The sequence below is a fragment of the Papio anubis genome, chromosome 16 (assembly GCF_008728515.1).
Source record: "Papio anubis isolate 15944 chromosome 16, Panubis1.0, whole genome shotgun sequence".
In the NCBI taxonomy this organism is placed as follows: Eukaryota; Metazoa; Chordata; class Mammalia; order Primates; family Cercopithecidae; genus Papio; species Papio anubis.
In genome coordinates, this window is record NC_044991.1 from 65,219,799 (window position 1) to 65,242,264 (window position 22,466).

The 22,466-nt window shown below is 39.7% G+C and overlaps 1 protein-coding gene across 1 annotated transcript in view; it reads left to right on the plus strand.

Annotated features, from left to right (window-relative positions):
• Window positions 1-22,466, plus strand: part of RPRD1B (regulation of nuclear pre-mRNA domain containing 1B) — a 58,214-nt gene that overhangs the window by 3,548 nt on the left and 32,200 nt on the right. Inside the window, exons 2-5 of the mRNA XM_003904758.4 lie at window positions 3,147-3,276; window positions 11,050-11,183; window positions 20,222-20,334; window positions 22,101-22,227. Coding sequence (XP_003904807.1) covers window positions 3,147-3,276; window positions 11,050-11,183; window positions 20,222-20,334; window positions 22,101-22,227 — 504 coding nt within the window. The remainder of the gene's footprint in view (window positions 1-3,146; window positions 3,277-11,049; window positions 11,184-20,221; window positions 20,335-22,100; window positions 22,228-22,466) is intronic.

Here is a 22,466-nt window from a genome sequence, read left to right on the forward strand (position 1 = left end):
TCCGTTCTAAGTAGAATGTCTCCCCTTCTTTATGGAATAGTTTTGGTGTAAAGTGCTCCTAAATGAGTATTTTTAATGGTGTTTTGTATCTTGGCCTGAGTATAGGTAAATGGGCTTTTATCCCAGAATTACTTTAAGACTTTCTCTAGATGCCAAAACCAGTCAACAAGTAAAAAGTTTTGATTAACCAGTTGTGTAAATTTTACTCAACAACTAGTTTGACCAGTTTGGAGTGGGCATGGGTAGTGGGTGAAAGGACCTGTTTCTGTCATCTAGGAAATCTGAACAAGTGAGTTGTCCCCCAGGATTGGAATGGAGGGTGTGCATGTTGTGTGTATTGTGACTGTGTGCTCAGGAGCTCTAGGGTTTTGTCATATCACTTTGACACACATGGTGCTTATGTTGACTGTTGAGGATGTTGAATATATAAATAAATCCCCATTGTTAAGTTCTGGGGTGATGAAAATTAATTGGCATTGTAAACAGTGAAAACGTTGGCTCTCAAGGCCCTTAGATACCTTGTTTGTCTACTGAAAAGTATATCAGGTCTTGAATGTCCGCATTGACATTTTACAATATGGATTCTAGGTTTTTTAACATAAAATGTATGAAATTTTAAAGCTCCACTTAATGAAGTTTGCTTTGTTGAAGTTCTGTTTTGCTTTTGAATCTGCTAACTTGCATGGGATTACAGGTGTGGTAGTTTTACTTACATCAACTTTGCAGAGCAAGGTTTGCTTTAACAAAAAAGCGTGATTTGCCGTAATCATATCATACCTTTGTAGCAACAGTAGGTATTGTAACTACTGACACTTTCGTTCTGCTTTTGAATAATAATTAGAACAGTTGAAGAAAGCGCCAGGTTCCTAGTATTATCAGTTGGCCTTCTAAACTAGGCTATTACCAAAAGGTTAAAACAATTCAGGGTATCCATATTTAATTTTATGAGCATTTAAGACATCAGTTTCATCAGTTTAAACTGTAATATGCCTTTAAAATCTTGTTTTTAACTTGGGTTATTCTTCTGTAGCTAATTTTTTTTTTCTTTTTTTTTTTTTTTTTTTTTGAGACGGAGTCTCTTACTCTGTCGCCCAGGTGTACAGTGGCGCGATCTCGGCTCACTGCAGTCTCCGCCTCCCGGGTTCAAGTGATTTGTCCAGCTCAGCCTCCCGAGTTGCTAGGTTTACAGGCACCTGGCGCTACGCCCAGCTGATTTTTGTATTTTTTTTTTTTTGAAACGGAGTCTCACTCTGTCGCCCAGGCTGGAGTGCAGTGGCGTGATCTCGGCTCACTGCAAGCTCTGCCTCCCGGGTTCATGCCATTCTCCTGCCTCAGCCTCCTGAGTAGCTGGGACTACAGGTGGTCACCACCATGCCTGGCTAATTTTTTGTATTTTTAGTAGAGACAAGGTTTCACTGTGTTAGCCAGGATGGTCTCGAATCTTCTGACCTCAGGTGATCCACCTGCCTCGGCCTCCCAAAGTGCTGGAATTACAGGCGTGAGCCACTGTGCCCAGCCTCCTGTAGCTACGTTTTAAAATGTCAGATCTTATGCCTGCTATGTCAGACATATACATGATTTGTACATTTCAAAAACTGGTTTCAGAGAGAAATAGAGCAAGGACTACTCAGGTGTGTTAAGATTAATAAAGAGCTTGTGTTTTTCAGGTACTTTAGCACTGGAGAAAACTCTGTGTTTTGAAACATCTAATTATGTTCTTCTTTATTTCTTTTAAAAGAAAACTGGGACCAAAAATCGTAGTGATGTAACTTTATAGTTGAGAAATTATGTGCATAGAAGCCAGGAAATTCAGTAATGTTCCCCAAAGCAACTGTAACTCAGACGTGTTGCATGAGGTTTTTATGCTTTAACGTATGATACATATAAAGTAATAGTGAATATAACCACATTTCACATAAATAAGAGAGAATTACGGTTTTTGTGAAAGCCCTAATTTTGCATATCTAGATTTCACATGTGTGTAAATTTTCATTAAGAATGTAGTGTTAATGTATACTTGTATTTGAGTTAATATCTATTGGTGCACCTAGAGATTCTTCTGTATTATTGATTATGGTTATTGGAGTATCAGAGAAATTCTCAGTTTAGGAGCAAAATTACAAGAAACCTTTTTTTTGAGATGGAGTTTCACTCTTGTTGCCCAGGCTGGCGTGCAATGGCATGATACAGGCTCACCACAACCTCTACCACCTGGATTCAAGCGATTCTCCTGCCTCAGCCTCCTGAGTAGCTGGGATTACAGGCATGCGCCACCATGCCAGGCAAATTTTGTATTTTTAGTAGAGACGGGGTTTCTCCATGTTGGTCAGACTGGTCTCGAACTCCTGACCTCAGGTGATCCGTCCACCTCGGCCTCCAAAAGTGCTGAGATGACAGGCATGAGCCACCACGCCCGGTGAAACCATTTTAAAATTGAAACCTAACTCAGTCTTTTTTTTTTTTTTTTTTTTTTTTTGAGACAAAGTGTTGCTCTATTGCCCACGCTGGAGTGCAGTGGTGCAATCTCGGCTCACTGCAACCTCCATCTCCTGGATTCAAGCGATTCTTCTGCCTCAGCCTCCAGAGTAGCTGGGACTACAGGCACCCACCACCACACCCAGCTAATTTTTGTATATTTAGTAGAGGTAGGGTTTCACCATGTTGGCCAGGCTGATCTCAAACTCCTGACCTCAAACGATCCACCCATGTTGTCCTCCCAAAGTGCTGAGATTACAGGCATGAGCCACCACATCTGGCCAACTCAGTCTTTCATTCTGGAATATTTGATAATTAAAAGTGAGTTAGAAATTGCTCATTTTTGCAATAAATAAAAGCCTTAGTTTTAACATTAATATTGACTGCTTATCCTTTAGGAATTCTCTTTGGATTATCTTAATTTTTACTATCAATTAATTACCCTGGTTTAAACAACATAGAAATGAAGATGGCCCATTGTTTTTCTTTTTCTTTTCCAAAACGGTATTCCCAAACCTATTCCTTAGGTTGTCTTTTTAAACATATCTACTTGAGCCCCCCAGGTAGAAAATACTTGTCTTAATGTTTTTTTTAGGAGCAGCCCAGCAAAAGAATTGTGAATTGAGAATTTCTTTGGTGTAAGTTAAATTCTTTTCTTTTCTTTTTTTCAGCCAAATCAAATAGAAAGCTTACTTTTCTGTATTTAGCGAATGATGTCATCCAGAACAGTAAAAGGAAAGGACCTGAATTCACTAGAGAATTTGAATCTGTCCTTGTGGATGCTTTTTCTCATGTTGCCAGGTATGTTGTCTGTTTTTGGATTTGTTTTTAAATTCATTACCTTTTCCACCTTTTTAGTTTTTTTTCTGTGATAGCCTTTGTAAAATTGACAACTTCCTACTTTACAGAGAGTTGTGGAGGCCAAATTGTGGTTTTATGTTTTGTTGAGCCCTCAAGAACTATCGAGACGTGTAAACACTCTGATACATTTAAGAGATTCAGCCTGGCATATCTTTTCTTCTAGATATATTCATTTTCATTTTTTGAATTTATTTCTTGGTTATGATATTTTCCTTGGTTCGGTTGAGTTGTCTCATTAGCTTATGATTAAAAAACAAAGCTAACTAGTAAGGGAACCTTTTAGTAATGTAATAGCAAGTGATTAATTGCCAAATGCCTTCCTTTTTATTTCCTTCTGGATTTCTAGATGTCTAGTTTACTAAAAATAGTAGTCATTGCTGTAACTGCAATAATAGTAATTATTAGTGTGGAAAGTAGGTGTTTGATCTGGCTATTTTGTATTAAGCCTGATGCTATTGTGTTTTGTGGTGGAGAGGAGTGGCACACACATAACTAATACCATAGAAAGCATACATTGGATTAAAAGTCTTATAAATTACTTCATATGAAAACAAAAGCTTTCTGTAGGCTCAAATTAGGTGCCCAGGAAAAGCAAAGAAAAGCTATCATTCATTAGAATATTATGTTTATAGGTAAATATATAAACAGATATTTGCAAAAGGAATTGGGAAACATGAATGGGGAGACTAGTAGGTTAAACATAAATTGTTATTAGGTCTAAAATATAGTGAAAGGCCTTAAATGAGAAATGAAGTCCTGCTTTCCTTACAGGATTTGAAAAGTTTGAAGGAATAAAATTAGAAATCCAAGAGAAAGAAATGACACCTAGCTTTGTAGAGATGAAAAAGATGGTTTTTGTTGGTCAGCTACATAACTGGCTCACCTTTTGATCAGCATGGACACTGAAGTAGGAAAATGTGTTATTAACTTGAAAAAAATACTGCATCTTCATAACAGAGTAAACTTAGAACAGACTACTAGAGGAGCTATCTGAAATAGACAGATTTTCTTGCTTTGATGAGATTTAATTCACAGTTTCTTAGAAATTGATGGTAACTCTGCCTCAGACACTATGTGAGTGACCTGGGATGTGTTACTTAACTTTTGAACCCAAATTTCCTAACTGGCTAAAAGGGGGAGGGTACACTTATCTCCTAAGAGTTGTTGGGAGGGTAAAGACAGATAGTATGTTTAAAAGTACATAGTACAATGCCTGTTCCACATTCTTTGCTCATTCATTAGATCATATGTTTTTTCCTATATTCCAGGCACCTAGTAAAGTCTGGCACAGAGCTGCTTAGTTATGTAGCTTGAAGGAATACCATTTATATAGCCTCCACGTAAATGGTGTCCCAGGAGCTGGGCAACAGTATGGTCTGCCCTGACACAGAGTAGGCGTTCAGTAAATATTAGTTAAATGAGTTAATTAATGTTAACTCATTATGGAAGAGGTTTGGTCTAGGGAATTGGCTGGAATGATTTCTTGTAGCGATAGTAAACATAACAGTTTTATTTATAAATTTCAGCGTGGGCAGCATAGTGAGACCCTGTGTCTACAAAAAACTTTTTAAAAATTAGCCAGGCATGGTGGTATGCACCTGTAGTCCTAGCTACTTGGGAGGCTGAGGCAGGAGGATTGCTTGAGTCCAGGAGTTCAAAGCTGTAGTGAGCTATAATTATACCACTGTACTCCAGGTTTGGTAACAGAGCAAGACCCTGTCTCTAAATTACAAACAGACAAACAAACAATCTGTAATCTTTAGCTGTTCTGAAACCAAAAAGTAAATAGAAAGGGATGGAAAAGGGGGTGGGCAATACCAGGGTTAAAAATTCCTTTTCACTTGGGAACACCTTAAAAACTAGCCAGGTTTTAGGTGTCTTGGCAGATTCAGTGGCAGTGCGGGGAAGATAAACCTGATCCTTCTCAATAAAATAGCCCAAATTCCTTTCTGTTTGCTTTCTTCTGGTTCTTTTAAGATCCTGCTTGGATATTATATTCAGGATACCCATGTTTCCAATCTCCTTTCTTATACCCCATTATTAGGACAGAAAGTCCAACATCTCTGCTTCAACCGTGATGCAGCTTGTCCACAGTAGGAGTAGCCTAATTAACATATACTTTCTGTATGCTTTTTTTTGTGGCCAGTTGATGAACAAAGATAGTTGACCCGTCACTATTGACTAAATTGATGAGGGATATCTTTATGATAAAAGATACCTCCATCCCCAACAAATAGTAAAAAAACTCTCAAGTCTGACAAAGCTGCCAAGTTCATAGGATAGATTTGATTTGAATAGCAATTTAATTAACCAGACTGCAAACTTTTTTTCATGCAAGTGCCTTGTTTTCTTCCCAGTGAGGAGACAGCTGTCCATGTCATTTTTCATTCAATATGTATTGGAGTGCCTTCTATATGCCAAGTATGAATCCAGACACTGGGGGAGCAGCAATGAACAAGGCAGGCGAAGACAAGTAAATGAGCAAGATACTTTCAGAGCAGGATAATACAGACATAGTAAAATAGAGTGATGTTCTAGAGTAGGATCTCTCGCTGGCAGTGTGGTTCAGGAAGGCCTCTAAGGAAATGACATTTGAGGTAATCGTGCGAAGCAGGAGCAGCCATTAAGAAAAACTTAAGGCAGAAATAATCTTGGCCTGCTAAGAGAAACAGAATGAAGGCTGGTGTGGTTAGAACATAGTGTGCAAAGGAAAAGTGGCATCCAGATGAGGTCTGAGAGGTGGACAGGCACCAGTCACGTACACCCTGTAAGACTTGGGAGGCCGGGCGCGGTGGCTCAAGCCTGTAATCCCAGCACTTTGGGAGGCCGAGACGGGCGGATCACGAGGTCAGGAGATCGAGATCATCCTGGCTAAAACGGTGAAACCCCGTCTCTACTAAAAAAAAAAATACAAAAAACTAGCTGGGCAAGGTGGCGGGTGCCTGTAGTCCCAGCTACTCGGGAGGCTGAGGCAGGAGAATGGCGTAAACCCGGGAGGCGGAGCTTGCAGTGAGCTGAGATCCGGCCACTGCACTCCAGCCTGGGCGACAGAGCGAGACTCTGTCTCAAAAAAAAAAAAAAAAAAAGACTTGGGAGTTAGGATTTTTTTCTGATGGGATGTCATTGAAGAGTTTTAAGCAGGGGAATGATATATTCCAACATACATTTTTAAAAGATCCCTCTTTAAAAGTGGCTTAGTGTGGAGGGATGGATTGTAAAGGCCAAGGGAGGGGCGGGGACGTGAGTTTGGAGGATATTGCTGTGGTGGAGGCTAGAGGTGACATTGGCTAGGACCCAGAAGCAATGGGAAGATACTAATAGCTTCCATTTATTGAATGCTTCATTCGTGGGAGGATCCCCACCTCTCCAGTGTGAAACTGATAGGATTTATAGGTGTTGAGTGGGAGCTGGTAGTGAAAAGAGAAATCGAAGACGATTTCTAGCTTTTGACATAAGTGAATGACTGATGGTGCCCTTTACTGAAGTGAAGATTGGGGAAAAGATTTGGTGGAGGAAATCACGAGTTTTGTTTTGACCAGGCCGAGTGTGAGATGGCTAGTGAATATTCCAAGGAGTGATGCCAGATAGGTAGGTGGATAAAATAGTCTGAAGCTCAGTAGAGAATTGATTTCTGGAGTCATAAATTTGGGAGTTACCCACATGATGTTTATTTATTGTTGTGGGCCCCAAGACCACTCCCAGGTTTGGTAATTCCCTAGAAGGTCTCACAGGACTCATCATGTAGTCATAGTCATGGCAGTGATTCATTACAGCTAAAGGATCTAAAGCAGCAGCAGCAGAGGGTGATGTGCATGCAGTGCCTGCAGCAGACTGGAGCACTCTAGGTGTAAGCTTCTGAGTCTCCTCTCAGTGCGATTACACAAACACACTTAATTCCTCCAGCACTGAGTTGTGATGTGTATGACGTGTAACCTACCAGGAAAGCTCATTAAAGACTCCGTGCCCAGAGTTTTTATCGGATTGGTCATGTAGACACCCTCTGCCAAAATTCTAGGCTCCCAGAAATAAGTCAGGTGTTCATTAAGAACTGTATTGCTTGCACAAACAATTTAGGCCCAGTAAACCACCCTTACAAGTTAGGAAATGGTAGGGACACTCTGAAATCCCAAGTTCCCAGACGCTAGCCAAGCACTTCCCTAAGGGTGGCAGTCTGGCCTTCTATGTTAACTCTTTTCTGAACCAGCTTTACATGAGGTACTGTTGGAAGTGTAGGGAATACTTAGAATTCCTGCCCTTAGTAGGCCTACCATAGGCCTGCTGTGCATGGGATAAGACAGAGTTGTACAAATTACTGTGGTTGTACTGAAAAAGTGCCGTAGAACTGTGGAGGAAGAAAAGGCCCCCAAGGCTGGCTTAGCAGGGCCTCAGGTGTCCAGCTGACACGTCAAGCAGCAATTCTGTTTGTGTGTGTCATACACATTTTTCACTCTCAAAGGTCAGTTTTGCTATCTATATTGAAAAATGAAGGGATTGAATTTTAATTAATCAGAATTAAAATACTAAGTGTTCAGTGTAATAAGTTGTGTATGTAATTATTGCCATCTTCCACTTTATTCATAGATTGATGGCAAAGATGGTTTAGTCTTTTTTTCCATTTAAAGATTTCTCAGTTTAGATTGGAGTTATTGTATACTGTATACAGTATACTGAAAATACTGCTCTTTCTGTTATATAATGGCTTTATTACCTTGGTTGTGTCTGATTCCAGATGCCAAAGTGACTTCCATTTCACTGGAGCTACTTCCTTCAAAACCTAATCAGTAGAAAGATTTCTTGAATATTTTATTTATAACTTTGAAACTTATCTAGCAAAACCTTGATTTGCCACAATGCTCAAGGAAATATCTGTCCTGGTTAGTTACATTCACTAATTAAACTGGAACCCCGCTTTTGGCCTTTAGTAGTAAAAGCCTTTTGAAAATGTTTTGCGTTTATAACAGGTTTGAACATCATTTTCCATTGTGCCTGAAACTGTACACAAAACCAGTCTTAGCCTGAATGGAGTCCCAAGTATCCCCAGGAATGGTGGATGGTGTGTGTGTGTTGTGATACCCACCTATTTTTTAACTAAATTCTTGATAAGAATTTATTCTCATGATAATGGTTTCTCCTTGTTTTAAGTGAATAGAGAATCTGCAGCAAACAGATTGTATGTTAAAAGTACCAGCTAGTTCGTTAACTAAGTTCTGATTAGTTGCAATTTGGTTTTATTAATTATAATGACTTTATTTTTCTAAGCTATACATTTGATCACATCAGGGACCTCTCGTTGCCTGCAGGCCACATGCTTTAATATGGCATTCGGGGCTTCCAGATTCTTCTGCCGTTTCCCCACATTCCCCCATATACTTCAGCTACCTGAATTACTCCTTTCCCTTTGCCTTGTTCGATTTTGGCGGTTCTATTTGAAGAAGAGATAGCATGAACAAAGGCACATACATGCACATGAGAGAACAAATTCTGAGTAGCAAATACATACGGGTGGGTGTTGCTGGAATGCAAAGTTCCAGGTTGGGTAGGGAAAGGAGACTAAACAGGTCTGAGGGGTTGCTGAGTCGAGCCCTAGAGGTCAGGACCCAGGCCTTCTTATTCTTTGTATTCTGTAAACCTTCATCGATGGAGCCAAGGAGTGCTTAGTTGATTTCTGACATGACCTTGATACAGTAAGATGATTGTTGAAAGTTGAGTAACTGTATAACTTACTGAAACCCATATACATTTTTTTGAAAAAGATTACAATTTAACAGATATTTATCGTGCTTGTTCAAGGGCATATAGCAATGGGAGAGAATGACAAATCTCCACCCCTGTGGAAATTACGTTCAAATGGAAAGCATGTAAACAAAAAGTAAACCATTGAATATACAACATACCAGAAAAGTTGTATGGAAAAAAATTGAGTAGGGGCAGGGAGTGTCATTTTCAACGTGGAGATTAGGGAATGACATGCCGAAGGTGGTGTGACTAAACATCTGCCTGAAGGAGTAGAGGGATGGAGCTTTGTGGCCACATGGGGAATGTAGTTTCAGGCAAAGCAAACTTTTCTAGTGCTAAGGCTCTGAGGCCGCGCTAGGGTAGCTGTTGAGGCAGGAGGTTGCAGGATGGGGGTGGGGAAGAGTGGGTAGGAGATGAGGCCAGGGAAATAACAGCTGGGTTGGGAAAGGCCTTGGAGTCTTTATAAGGACTTTTATTCTGAGGGATACTGGGAAGAAATGTTGGCAATTTTGAACAAAGGAGTGACGTGGTCTGCCTTAGTACAGCAGCTAAAATGATATTTTGAAAATTCGAGAGTAGATTGTAAGAGGACAAGGGTGGAAGCGGGGAGACCAGTAATGAGGCTACTGTAGTAGTCCAGGCAAGAGATGATAGTGCCTTGGGCCAGATTGATAGCAGAGGAAAAGATGAGAAGTAACTCATCTCTGGATATATTTTGAAGGTGGAGTAAAAGTGTTTTATCACAAATATCAAGTAATTGGGTCATATTTTTAAGCTTTTTAAACTTAGCAGTAGAAATGTTTTCCTCTTTTTTTTAACCAGACCCTCACTTCTGACTTTAAAAAGTTTAACAAAAAAAGAATTAATTGTTATGTACCCTGATTGAGTCCTTTAGTCAGTGAAATTGACCACCTGTAATTCATAAGAAAGATGCTCTGACCGGGTGAGGCTGAAACCTCCGTTTTCCTTGAGTTTACTAAAGTGTTGTCATGGTTGGGTGTGAATAGAGTTCCCATTTCAGTTGAATTTGGCATGGTTTCTTCTTGAAGTTCCTACTAAAAGCCATTTAACTTAGATACTAAGATGTCGAGGTATCCCTTCTTGTTTAAAGTCATTCAATATAAGATCGTTGCTATTTAAACCCCCTCACAAAACAGAACAATTCACGGTAACAGTGGGTGGTGACTGAATTCCCTTTGCTTTCAGAAAGTCTAACCCAATCTTCTGCTTGCTGTCTGACATTTTATTGTAGGCAATTGGTTCTCAGTGAGTGCTAGTTATAGTCCTTTATGTCCTGTTTCAGGAGTTAACATGTCAAGGGAAAACATTTTACTTCTAATTCATATCCTTTGATATAAATTATGAAGGACTGCATTATTAAGTGTGTCCTGAGATTATCAGATACCTTTGTGTGAACCTGGACTATGGACTTAGCCCACAATTAAAATGATTATGAAGTGGTTAGAACTGGAATGAGTCTTAACATATACATGTATATGATTGTGTTTATACATGTAGAGGTGTTGGTGTGTTAGGATTGATGGGTTGCAGTGAATTTATTTCCTGTTTTAAACGTCTGGTTTTTTAAAATCAGTTTTCTATCTGTAAGAGTTCTGATCCACTTTTAATTTCCAGCAGAATGTCTGGCAGCACATTTTAATTAACGTCGTCTTAAAAAGCAAGCTATCACAATTGATAAGATGGAGTTTTGATAATTTTCTGTCTAAAAATTGGCCATTGACTTTTGGTCTTATTTGATTTCGATTATGGCATGATCCCTCCCACTACAGGAAGAATGTAGTCTGTGGTCAGGTTTTGGGTATCCAAGTTTTAGAATATGTACCTTATTCTTTTGCTTTTAAATGTGTAAATCATTTAGTCAGTTGTTGATTTTTTTTTTTTTTTTTTTAAGTACATCTGTCCTAATTAAAAACAAAATCTTAAGCTTATATATATCTTTTCATCTTTTCTGGGCAGAGAGGCAGATGAAGGCTGTAAAAAACCTTTAGAAAGATTGCTGAACATCTGGCAAGAACGAAGTGTGTATGGCGGCGAGTTCATACAGCAGCTGAAGCTGTCTATGGAGGACTCCAAGAGCCCTCCCCCCAAAGGTAGAAACATCACCACATGTTTACAGCTCTTGGTCTTTGCCTACTTTCGAATCACATATGAAAAGCTGCAGTGGGGTTTGCTGTGAACCACCAGCGATTTTATGATTCTTCAGAGAGATGATCATGAACGATGGTGAGAATTTATGTAGTGCTCACAGCGTGTAAGCCTGGTTCTAGTATTCATGCTGTTCATCCTCTCACACCCTGACTTCTGCTCTCTGTTCTCCTTGGCTTGCTTCTGTCTTTCAGAGACTTTCCTTGCACGGGGAAAGGAACAATGAAGTTATTCAGAGTTGTGGTGAACTAGGAAGTAGCCTGGACTAAGATTTTGTCCTTGCTCTGCCATTAACTACAGTAGGACCTTGGATAAGTTTCTTAGCTTTTTAAGAACTTGGTTTAATTAAATGTAGATGTGCGTTTGAAACATATCCTTATGATTGTCAGCATGGTGTCTGTCTAAAATTGATTGATTGATTGTTTTGGAGACAGAGTCTCACCCTGTCATCCAGGCTGGAGTGCAGTGGTGTGATCTTGGCTCACTGCAACATCTACTTCCTGGGTTCAAGCCATTCTCCTGCCTCAGCCTCCCTTGTAGCTGAGATTCAGGCACCCGCCACAACACCCAGCTAGTTTTTGTATTTTTAGTAGAGATGGGGTTTCACCATGTTTGCCAGACTGGTCTCAAATTCCTGGCCTCAAGTGATCTGCCCACCTCAGCCTCCCAAAGTGCTGGATTACAGGTGTGAGTCACCGCACCTGGCTGAAAATTGATTTTGATCTTTATTGAACCCAGGGTATCTTTAGGAAGTGCATCTGTGTGTGAATTTTGCAAAGCCCTTAATAAGAGCTTATATTCTTTTTCTTTTTTCTTTTTTTTGCTCTGTCGCCCAGGCTGGAGTGCAGTGGGGTGGTCTCGGCTCACTGCAACCTCCACCTCCCGGATTCAAGCAGTTCTTTGCCTCAGCCTGCTGAGTAGCTGGGATTACAGGCACCTGCCACCATGCCCAGCTAATTTTTGTATTTTTGATAGAGACAGGCTTTCACCATCTTGGCCAGGCTGGTCTTGAACTCCTGACCTCGTGATCCATCTGCCTCGGCCTTCCAAAGTGCTGGGATTACAGGCATGAGCCACCGCACCCGGCCTATTTTTTTCTTTAAAGAGTAAGATCACGTGGTGTTTAGTTGCTTGGCTTCTGGTTAGTTGTGGTTTAATTCTAGTTGGCATGACATGTTTCTAAGCTACAGGTCTGGTCTGCCTGCATACATACTTGTTTCCTGGAGGATCAAGTCCAAGTACTGATAGTATTGAAGATCCTTTCTATCCCAACTAGCCTGTTTTTCCAGATTCTTCTCCTGCCGCTTCCTCACTTACACTGTATTCTTTGGCCAAACTGAATTGTCGACAGTTTCCCCTCTGGATGCTCTGTTGGCACTGCTTCCTTTGCATCTGCTGTTACCTCTGCTTGATGTCCTTCTACTGCTTTCACTGTGTGGTGAACTCATTCTCCAAGAATGCAACTCTCATTCTAACATCTTCCTTGGCTTGTCAGGGCTCATGTGGTCATTCCCTCCTTGTTCTCTGGTACTTTGTACATGGATCTGCTATAGAACCTAGTCACGATTAGCATGTGTGACAGTATCCTTCACTGAGCAACCATTTTGTGTACCCTTGGTGATCCTTTCCAGGTCTGAAATTATTTGCATTTTACAGTGGGTAACTTTCCTGTGAAACCAAAGGTTAGAGGCTTTCTGTGAATGACATAAGTGCTTTCAGACTGCAGGTCATTGTTGTTTTACTTGGTTTACATGTTGCTAGAAGATAATTTTAGGATCACTCAGGTAGGTAGGTAGCTTCTGAAAAGCAAGATGCTTCCTGCTTTGGATTCTGGTGTTTGTATTGTGTCCTTTGGAGGTCTTCAGTACAGCTTTGGGGAATTGCTCAGCATTCTTTACTCTGCCTTAGAGTTCATTGGTAAACAGTGCTGATTTTTAAAAACACCTTTGGGCAAGTAGGAGAGCCTTGAAAGAGGATGTTTGAAGCTAATGTTGAATTTCAATTTAATGTACATTTGCTGGACACACACTTTGAGTAAACAGCTATACTAGATGCTATAGGAAAGAGGGAGAGAAGAGTGAGGAATAGTTTTGCATTCTGGGAATGTGTGGAATTTGTGGCAGTGATAGTATTGGAAATAGCTTCGTTGGGTTTCTGATTTTTTTTTTTGAGAGTCTAGACAGACATTAACAATAACAGAGGCAGTTTCCTCTAGGTAGAGGATAATGCTGATCTAAAGATAATTTTTCTTTCTCTATTCTATAAAGATGAAAACACACATCAAAAGATTTCAGCATATGTGTTAGTCCCAGCCGACTCACTCTGTCTTCACTCTCTTCTCTGGACCTGAGTTACCAGAATATTTTACCAGAGTCCTTTCAAATATTGATGAGTTCTCGAGAAGTTTATTTCCAGATTTGAGTAGTCCTTTTATATTCCAGCTTTGATTCATGGGTAATTCTTTGTCTTCAGGCAACTTCATAAAGTTTACCTCTGAAATAAAAATTTTTCTGTGGAACTTTGACAGTTCTTACAACATTGGAGTATGCATGAGCTTAGGAATTCTGTTGTAGAACTGGGTATTAAGTTTATAAACCTGTCTCTCGAGGTGTTCTAAAGGTGTCTCAACGTCACACTGTACCCCATAAATATATACAATTATTATTTGTCAGTTGAAAACAAAATTTTTAAAGTAAGAAAAGGAGAGAAGTTCTCTACTCTTGAGAATACTCAAGGTGTTGCTTGACTGAATGGAACTTTTTTATTTGAGCCACATGTGATTCATGTAGTATATGGTTGTAGGAGGATTTAGAGAGAGAGGGTAGATACAAAGGAACTAGCATTTATTGAGCATCCGTTATGTACCAGCCTCTGCTGGTTACTTTTCACATTAATTTGTTTTAGATCCTTATAACTACTCTGTGAATTTGGTACTATTTTCATACTTTAGATGAGGACACTGGCTCAAAAAGGTATAGTAATTTTATTCCAAGAGAAATAATTGATAAGTGGTGAATTCCCAGGTCTATGTGACTTTAAAGCTGATATTCTTCACACTGTCGTATTTCCTGAAAGCACATGATTTCAATATAGACTTGAATTTTGATAGGAATTTGTGAGTAGGTTACCCAGCTTTCCTGGATCTTAATATAGTTTAGCTATTCAGGCTTCCACAGTATGAATCCTAGCTGTCATTCTTTTTCTTTTTTTTTTGGAGACGAATTCTCGTTCTGTCACCCAGGCTGGAGTGCAACCTCGGCTCATCGCAACCTCTGCCTCCTGGGTTCAAGTGATTCTCCTTCCTCAGCTGGGATTACAGCCATGTGCCATCACGCCTGGCTAATTTTGTATTTTTGGTAGAGACGGGGTTTCTCCATGTTGGTCAGGCTGGTCCTGAACTCCCAACCTCAGGTGATCCGCCCACCTCGACCTCCCAGAGTGCCAGGATTACAGGCGTGAGCCACCGCACCTGTCCCCTAGCTGTCATTTCTAAAGTTCTGTGACCTTGGCCATGGCATTTGATCTCTCTGAAGCTCAGATCCTCACTGTACAATGTGGCTATTAATGGTAATACCTTATAGGGTTATGATAAGGATTACTTGAGATAATGCAGGTAAGATATTATCAGTGGGGTGATGATGCGAGTTTTGTTTGCCCTGCCAGTGCCCCACCAGTTCTAGTATCTAATATGCTGAGTTTCTATATATGAACTGGTAGCAAAAATAAGAAGAGGTTTTTAATATTTTCAGTCCCCCAGACTTTGTGCAAGGCTGGAGAACATGTTAGCTAAGAGTATGAGTTCTAGGCACAACTTCCCTGGGTTTATGCCTGGATTTGGCTACTCAGTTCAGTGAGATGATAAGGGTAGACAGCTGGTAGAACTGTGCCTCAAGTGTTAGACCTTTATTTGTTGCACGTTCTTTTCTTTCCACAAGTAAAGTTTAATGTGCCTTATTAAAATGTCCTTTATTATGCAGGGATGGAGCAAAGAATGAGGGAGCTGTTGCAAACAATATTTCCTGATCCTTTTCTCATTATAAAAGTAATATAAAATACATAGGTGTGTTTTTTGTTATTGTTGTTAACTAGTAAATTGAAGCAGTGGGAGTAGAGAAGGAACAAAAAAGCCTGTAACCGATTGTAGTCGATTAGTTGTAAACACCGCTGCATTCAGACAGGGTGTTTTGATTTGTTTTTTAAATCACAGAAAATTTCAAGTGGATCCTCTAGAAGATCCAGCTTTACGGTAGATGGCTACATATTATAATGTGATTTGGGAGCCTGCAGGCCAGCTTTTTGCCTTAAGATTAGTTTCACAGTCTGCCACAGTGTCTGAAATTCTCCCACAATCAGGTTGTAAGAGGCATACTCTAAACCCTTAGGTAACGAGGATTACTTAAGGTTAGCTGAGTACAAGGCCTGCTGGAGACACAGGGACAGGTTGGAGGGTAGAATAGAAGGTACCCAGTATGAGGACAGAAGGACTTTGGCTACCCCCCCGGTTTGTCCTGCCTGTAAACAGAGTGGTCAAGTGAGTAAAAAAGGGAGTGTAAATGTATACCGTGGTAGAAGCTGAATTGATAGTGGAAGGCTTACCTTGAATTCAGATGTAGAAATGGGACTGATAAATATTCTAGTTTTTAAAATAATTTTAATTTTTAAAACAATGGATAACTTTTGCAAAGGAAACCTGGAAATCCTAAGTTATTTTTAATGGCTGTCTGACTAGACTGACAATACTGGGCACCATAACTGCTGACTTCGTAGCAGCGATAGTCATTTCTGGCCTAGCACTAGCGTTTTCCAAGCTCTGTGACTCCTCCCTTCAAGCGGTTTCAAACTCTGACCTGTCAGCCCTTTCCTAGGTACTGTAGGGATGTAGAGGAATAAGACACTGAGTGCTCCTGTTAGAGAAGAACGCTTGCCAGTGGCCACAGTAGCAAGGCCAGGTGCTTTAAGAGAGGCCCAAGAGCTGTGGGAGTTGGAGACCATTGCCATCATTAGGCTTTGAACTTAGGAGGAATCTGTAAAATCATTAGAAGCCCCTTAAGGTTTATGAATAAGGACACGATGGAGTGGGCACTCCACTTTAGGAAGATTAATTTAAAAATAGAATACAGTCTTCCATATTTACAGGTTCCACATCTACAAATGCAACCAACTGCATTTTGAATTTATGTTGGGGAAAAATAATACATATTTTAAAAACGAAACAGTGTGACAATTATTTACATATCATGTACATTGTATTAGGTACTGTAATCTAGACATAAAATATATTGGAGGATGTGTGCGTAAGTTATATGTAAATACTATGCCATTTTGTAATGGGATCTTCAGTATCCCTAGACTTTGGTATCCATGGCGGTCCTGGAACCAATCCCCCATGGATACTGAGGGACAACTGTATAGTCTAACTTGGGAAAGGGGCAACTAGAAGTGGGGAGACAGTGGTCTCAACCAGCTGTGACAAAGGACAGATTGCTGGTAAGAGGCTGTGTAGGGGAAGGAGGAGAGAGAGGGAGTATGTAAGGCATCCTTCTGAGGTATGGAACCTGCTAGAAATTGGGACCTTGGGATAGATTCTAATGGTTTCTAAGGCCTTGTACCTGGAAGACGGGACAGTGAAAGTGTTTGTAATGGAAATAGGTAGCTCAGGGAATGAGGAGCCCTGTGGGGGAAATGATTAGTAATTCATGTCCAGAAATCTTAGGTTTGTAGCACCAATAGGTCCTCCAAATGGAAAGAGGAGGAAACTGGAAAAGTAGGATAACGGTTAACACCTGTTGTGTCCTCTGCCATCAGGATGGCAAAGGACATAAGTGGTCCTAAAATGATTTCTTATTTTAAGTCTTGTAATGCTGTTCGTGAGCAGCAATGTGAAATGGCAAAGAGAACTCCAGGTAAGGAGGCTTTGATCTGTAGCACCCAGCTTTACACTAACAAACTCTCTGACTTTGGGCAAACTGCAACTTGTGGACCTAGATATTTTCATGAAAATTTGAGTTGGGATAAACAAAGGCATAGGTCTGTCTAAGTCCTCCCAGTGCCAAAATTCAGGAATTCTAAGTATCTTGAGGTAGTGTTTGGTTTTTATATGTAATAATTTCTGTGTGAGAGTTTGAAAATGGAAGGATTTCAAGTTTTATAATTTTTTTCTGCTTTCTTTGGTGTATCTAATAGTTACTTACTGAGCACTTCTCTAGGTGCTTGAAAGCAAACACAACAGTATAAAAATTTTGAAGTTTGTACTTAGCTTCTAATGGCCACTCCTTCCATGTGACCGTTTTGATGCCATAGTGGCTAAATGTCTGCATGGGTCATAGCACACATTAATTAGGCAGCTGCTATGTACAAAGTACTGTTAGGTGTTTCTTATGTAAATTATATCCTAATAAGATTTTTCATATTAAAAATATAGCAATCTTTGCTTTGCATAGTAGTGCAGGACTATAACCATGACTGTGCAGGCTGAACCCAGGCAAAGCAATCTTTATAATCAGTGGGGAAAATTATGATTGTTCTGTGACTTTTACAATTTTTTTGTCAAAGAATTAAGAACTCCCTGTTGATTCCAAATGTGTAGGGAAACAAAAGAGATAGTAAACTAATAGTTATTTAATATGCTGTAACAACAAATTAGAAACATTGAGAATTCAAGTGTGTTTTCTTTGTAACAAACTTATCAAGAGTAGTTTGAACAAGGGTTGCCTTCTTCTGGTATAATTTTTATATATATATATATACACACACACAGCAAACATCTTTTCTGTGGCTTTGCACATTGTCATACTGTATTTTGTTTGAATCAGCTTCCAACATTTTATCTATTATGCTTTCAGTGTTGTAAAATACCTCTCAGTTTCTTTAGCATGCAGTTTTTTTTGTTAGCATCTCTTCCTCTAGGACGTTGTCATTCTTTTCATCACTCCCACTTTCTTCATTGCTAAGTTGGCCTCTACAAGTTCCTCTGGCCATGGATCTAGGCTCCCTCTGATGCTGGCAGTGGCAGCATCCTGCAACCTGCTGTTTCTTCTGTATCTCCACTGATGTGCCATTGGGATTTCAGTTCCAGCATTAGCTTTTGTTTCAGTTTCTTTGTTCCACGTTCATCTTTATGATCAGTACCCTCTTCTGATCTTTCATTTTTATAAAATGTCGTTGGTCTTATCACTGGGAGATAAGGAGACAGCCCAGTGAAGCCCTTTGCTGTCTTTGTGTGACCTGCATGACAGGTGTGCAGTGACCAGTCACTGATAGACTTGAAGAATGATGTGATTGGTCACTGATCATGATTTGGGGGCTGAAGTTAATAGCAAAATTTGTACTTCATGCAGTTACTCAAGTTAATATGCCATGGTAACTGAAGTTCGAACTTGTTTTATTGAGGGACTGGTGTCATTTAACGAAGCCATGATAACAAATCTGTGTATAATAGAATGCGCAAAGTGAGGGGAGGACGTCCTGTATTGCAGATGTTGCTGTCTCCTTTTTTTGTAATAGACAAAAACATTAAGAAAAAATGAAACTTGGCCAGGCGTGGTGGCACACACCTGTAATCCCAGGATTTTGGGAGGCCAAGGCAAGTGGGTCACTGGAGGCCAGGAGTTCAAGACCAGCCTGGCCAACATGGTGAATGAAACCCTGTCTCCACCAAAAATACAAAAATTAGCCAGGCGTGTTGGCAGGTGCCTGTAATCCCAGCTACTCGGGAGGCTGAGGTGGGAGAACTGCTGGAACCCAGGAGGCGGAAGTTGCAATGAGCTGAGAACATGCCACTGCATTCCAGCCTGGGCAAGAAAGCAAAAACTCCATCTAAAAAAAAATAAAATAAAAATAAAACTCATAATATTGACCTGGCTTTCACTTCAAACATAAGTTTGGTCAGTTATAGTATATAATGTATATAATGTAGAGAACAGGCTTGGTTTTACATGGCTTGGTTCCAGAAGAAAATGTATAAGCAAAACATGTGTATATATCTGAAGCAGGTGCCTGGTGTCCCCCTTTTTTTGCTAAATGAGAGGGTACCTGTATGGTGCTAAGTAATTCGAGTGCAGCGGAAGGAGGACAGGTTTTGGAGTCATACCATAAGTGTGTCATTTAACCTCCCTGGCCTTTGTTTTCTCACCTGTCAGATGGAGATGCTGTATCTTAAAATTGTTGGAAAGATTAAAAGGAAACTTGCAATGCCAGGCACAGGCTGTGTCCAATATTTCTTTACTTTCTAAACTAGAATTTATCATTTAGATTTATTTCCCACAGTTGTTTGGCATTTATTTTGTATTGTCTAATTTGATGCAAAAAGAATGATTTTGGAATTAACACATCTATCATAACAATGTAAAAACATACGGTGCAGATAGATAATAAATAATGTAACCTGTCAGCCTCAAAAGTGGTTAAATTTAAAATGGTAACTTAAGTAATTTTTCTCAGGAGTATCAATCATATGTCTCAGTAATGGTTATTTTAATTTTAAGGTAAATTAGATTTATTTTGTTTTTAGGGGAATAGTGTAAAGAATATTTGCGTTTGGAATTTTTGACAAAATTTTGTTGATAAAATTTTCTCTCCTGTTTTCTGACATGATCGCTGGAAAGCATAACATATCCCGTTTTATACGCAATATGTTCTCTATGTTCTCTGTAAACCCTAGCACACGTTGGTTTGCTTCATTGTATTGTCCCATGAGTTTCTTACTCAAGTGTGATAGTTGGGTAAGTTTCATTTTAGATGCCTGTTTTCCATAGTATTTTACCAGAGAATCAATCCGGGATGATGGACAAAGATTTGACTCTTTTCAGTAATGTAGGGAACTACAATCAATTTAAAATAACTAGCATAAAGGTTATTATTAAGCCATTCCGAAAATGTGCACACCTTCAGCCCTGTTTTTACATGTGGCCCATTGTGCATAGCATGTGACTCTTATTACTACAGGATATGTGGCTCAAATTTATCCCTTTTACCTTTCCTCTAGCAACAGAAGAGAAGAAATCTCTGAAACGAACTTTTCAGCAAATTCAAGAGGAGGAGGATGACGACTACCCTGGCAGCTACTCTCCTCAGGATCCTTCTGCAGGACCCCTCTTGGTAGGTCTTGACCCCAGAGAGTAGGGAAGAGTGGCTTAAAGTGACCTCTAGTTGAAGACTATGGCCACAAGGTGGCGCCAGTGACCACCAGTATGGCATCTTCAGAGGGCACCTCTCAGGGGCCCTTTGCATCATTCTGCCCAGAGGAGTTTGCCAGATGGCAGGTGTCACTGTTTCTTTGCGTGCCATGACTCTGGGATGGGCTTATGTTTTATAAGGTACTTGGACTTGGTTTTTTCAATCCTAGAAATTAAGAGTATTTTTTAAAAATAGATTTTGGAGAAAGGGATAGATAATATTACAAAGACATTCAAAAGTCTTCTACCATGGCCTGTCTCCAGTAGCATGGTAGTTTGATAAAGTAAATAGCTCATTAATATCTAAAGACAGTCTATGTGTCAGTAGCCAATTTGCTGCACTATAGCCTATTAAATATTAAAACAGGGAGTTAGTCTTTAACCATGTGTTCGTGTTATTTGGCTATACAGGTTAGCTTATGAAATCTGTCTTGGTTCATTTTATCTGTTTACAGTCAAGAGAATTTAGGTGCAAGGTGACAGTTTAAGTAACTTGACCAGTGTCTTAATTTAAATCCAGGTGTGTCTGACTTCAGCGCCCATGCTCTTTTCAAGGGGTGCTTCATCTTACTTTGCCTAAAACAGCTTTATTACACATGGTCATGCTTAAAGCCTATGTAAATAGGAAGCATGTCTAGTTTGCGTTATGTTACAATGTTGAGTTAGGCTAGGGATTAAATGACAGCAGTGTTAGGTCATGTATCTTTGCATTTAAACACTTTAAAGATGACAGCCTAGATTATTACCTTTCGGGGTAATCTAACTACCGTTTACGGAGCTAGCTACTCCTTGGTCATTATGGAGTGGCCTGTTAGCATTTTTTGTTTTCTGACAGTTTAAGAAACTCCTTTTTGATATATATAGAAAGTACATCCTTGGTTTACTTTTCTTGTTTTTTCCCCCATTTGTTTATAATAAGTTCCATGCATTTAATTTTGGGAGTGACATTCATTTTGTCAAGAAAATCCAAGAAAGACTTGAAGTAGGTTGATTAGTCAACATATAATTTTTTCCTTCTTCTTCTGGAGACAGGATCTTGCTCTGTTACCCAGGCTGGCGTGCAGTAGCATGATCACAGTTCACTGCAAACTCAACCTCCTGGGCTCAAGTAATACTCCTACCTCAGCCTCCCAAGAAGCTGGGACTATAGACACATGCCGCCATGCCTGGCTAATTATTTTATTTTTATTTTTTTCTAGAGACAGGGTCTCGCTATATTGTCTAGGCTGGTCTTGAACTCCTGGGCTCAAGTGATCCTCCTGCCTTGGCTTCCCAAAGTGCTAGGATTACAGGTGTGAGCCACCACACCTGGCCACAACACACAACTGTTAACATCTGATATTTATACCTTTATTCTATACTGGAAATGATACATCATTTGAAATTAAGCAATACAAACTTCATTGTTCTGAATTGCCAAAAACATGTTCTTTTAGAATTAAAAAATAATAATAATTATTCAGAATTTCATTCATGTCCTGCCATGGACTTAGATAACTAATTTTGTAGATTTTCTTAGAATCCATGACATTAACTTGCTTGTAAGCTCTGGGGCTAAGAACAGTTTTTTTTTAAGAAATGGCAGGAATGACTGTTTTTAGAATTTGCCTCCACCTCATTTAACTCCAACTAATTTTCTTTAAACCCCATGTCTTAATGGATTGTGTTGTTTGTGTTTTCATTTTACAGACTGAGGAACTAATCAAAGCTTTGCAGGATCTGGAAAATGCCGCATCAGGGGATGCTACTGTCCGACAGAAAATTGCTTCTCTGCCCCAGGAAGTGCAAGATGTTTCTTTATTGGAAAAAATAACAGGTGAGAAGGTAGAGTTTGGGTGAAAGGTGAGGAAAGAGTGACATAACTAATGCAACTAACCCTAGGCCATACTTATGTCTGCGGGTATAGACTACTTTCCATGTTGTGTTGGATGCTCTACCATCTTGGGATTTGCAAACATAACTCACATGGTGAACAAAGAAACTTGAAATAGTCAGAGCTTGAATAGTGATTCTAGGAATTATTGCAAAAATGCTGGTGTACCAAAACCTGTGGCT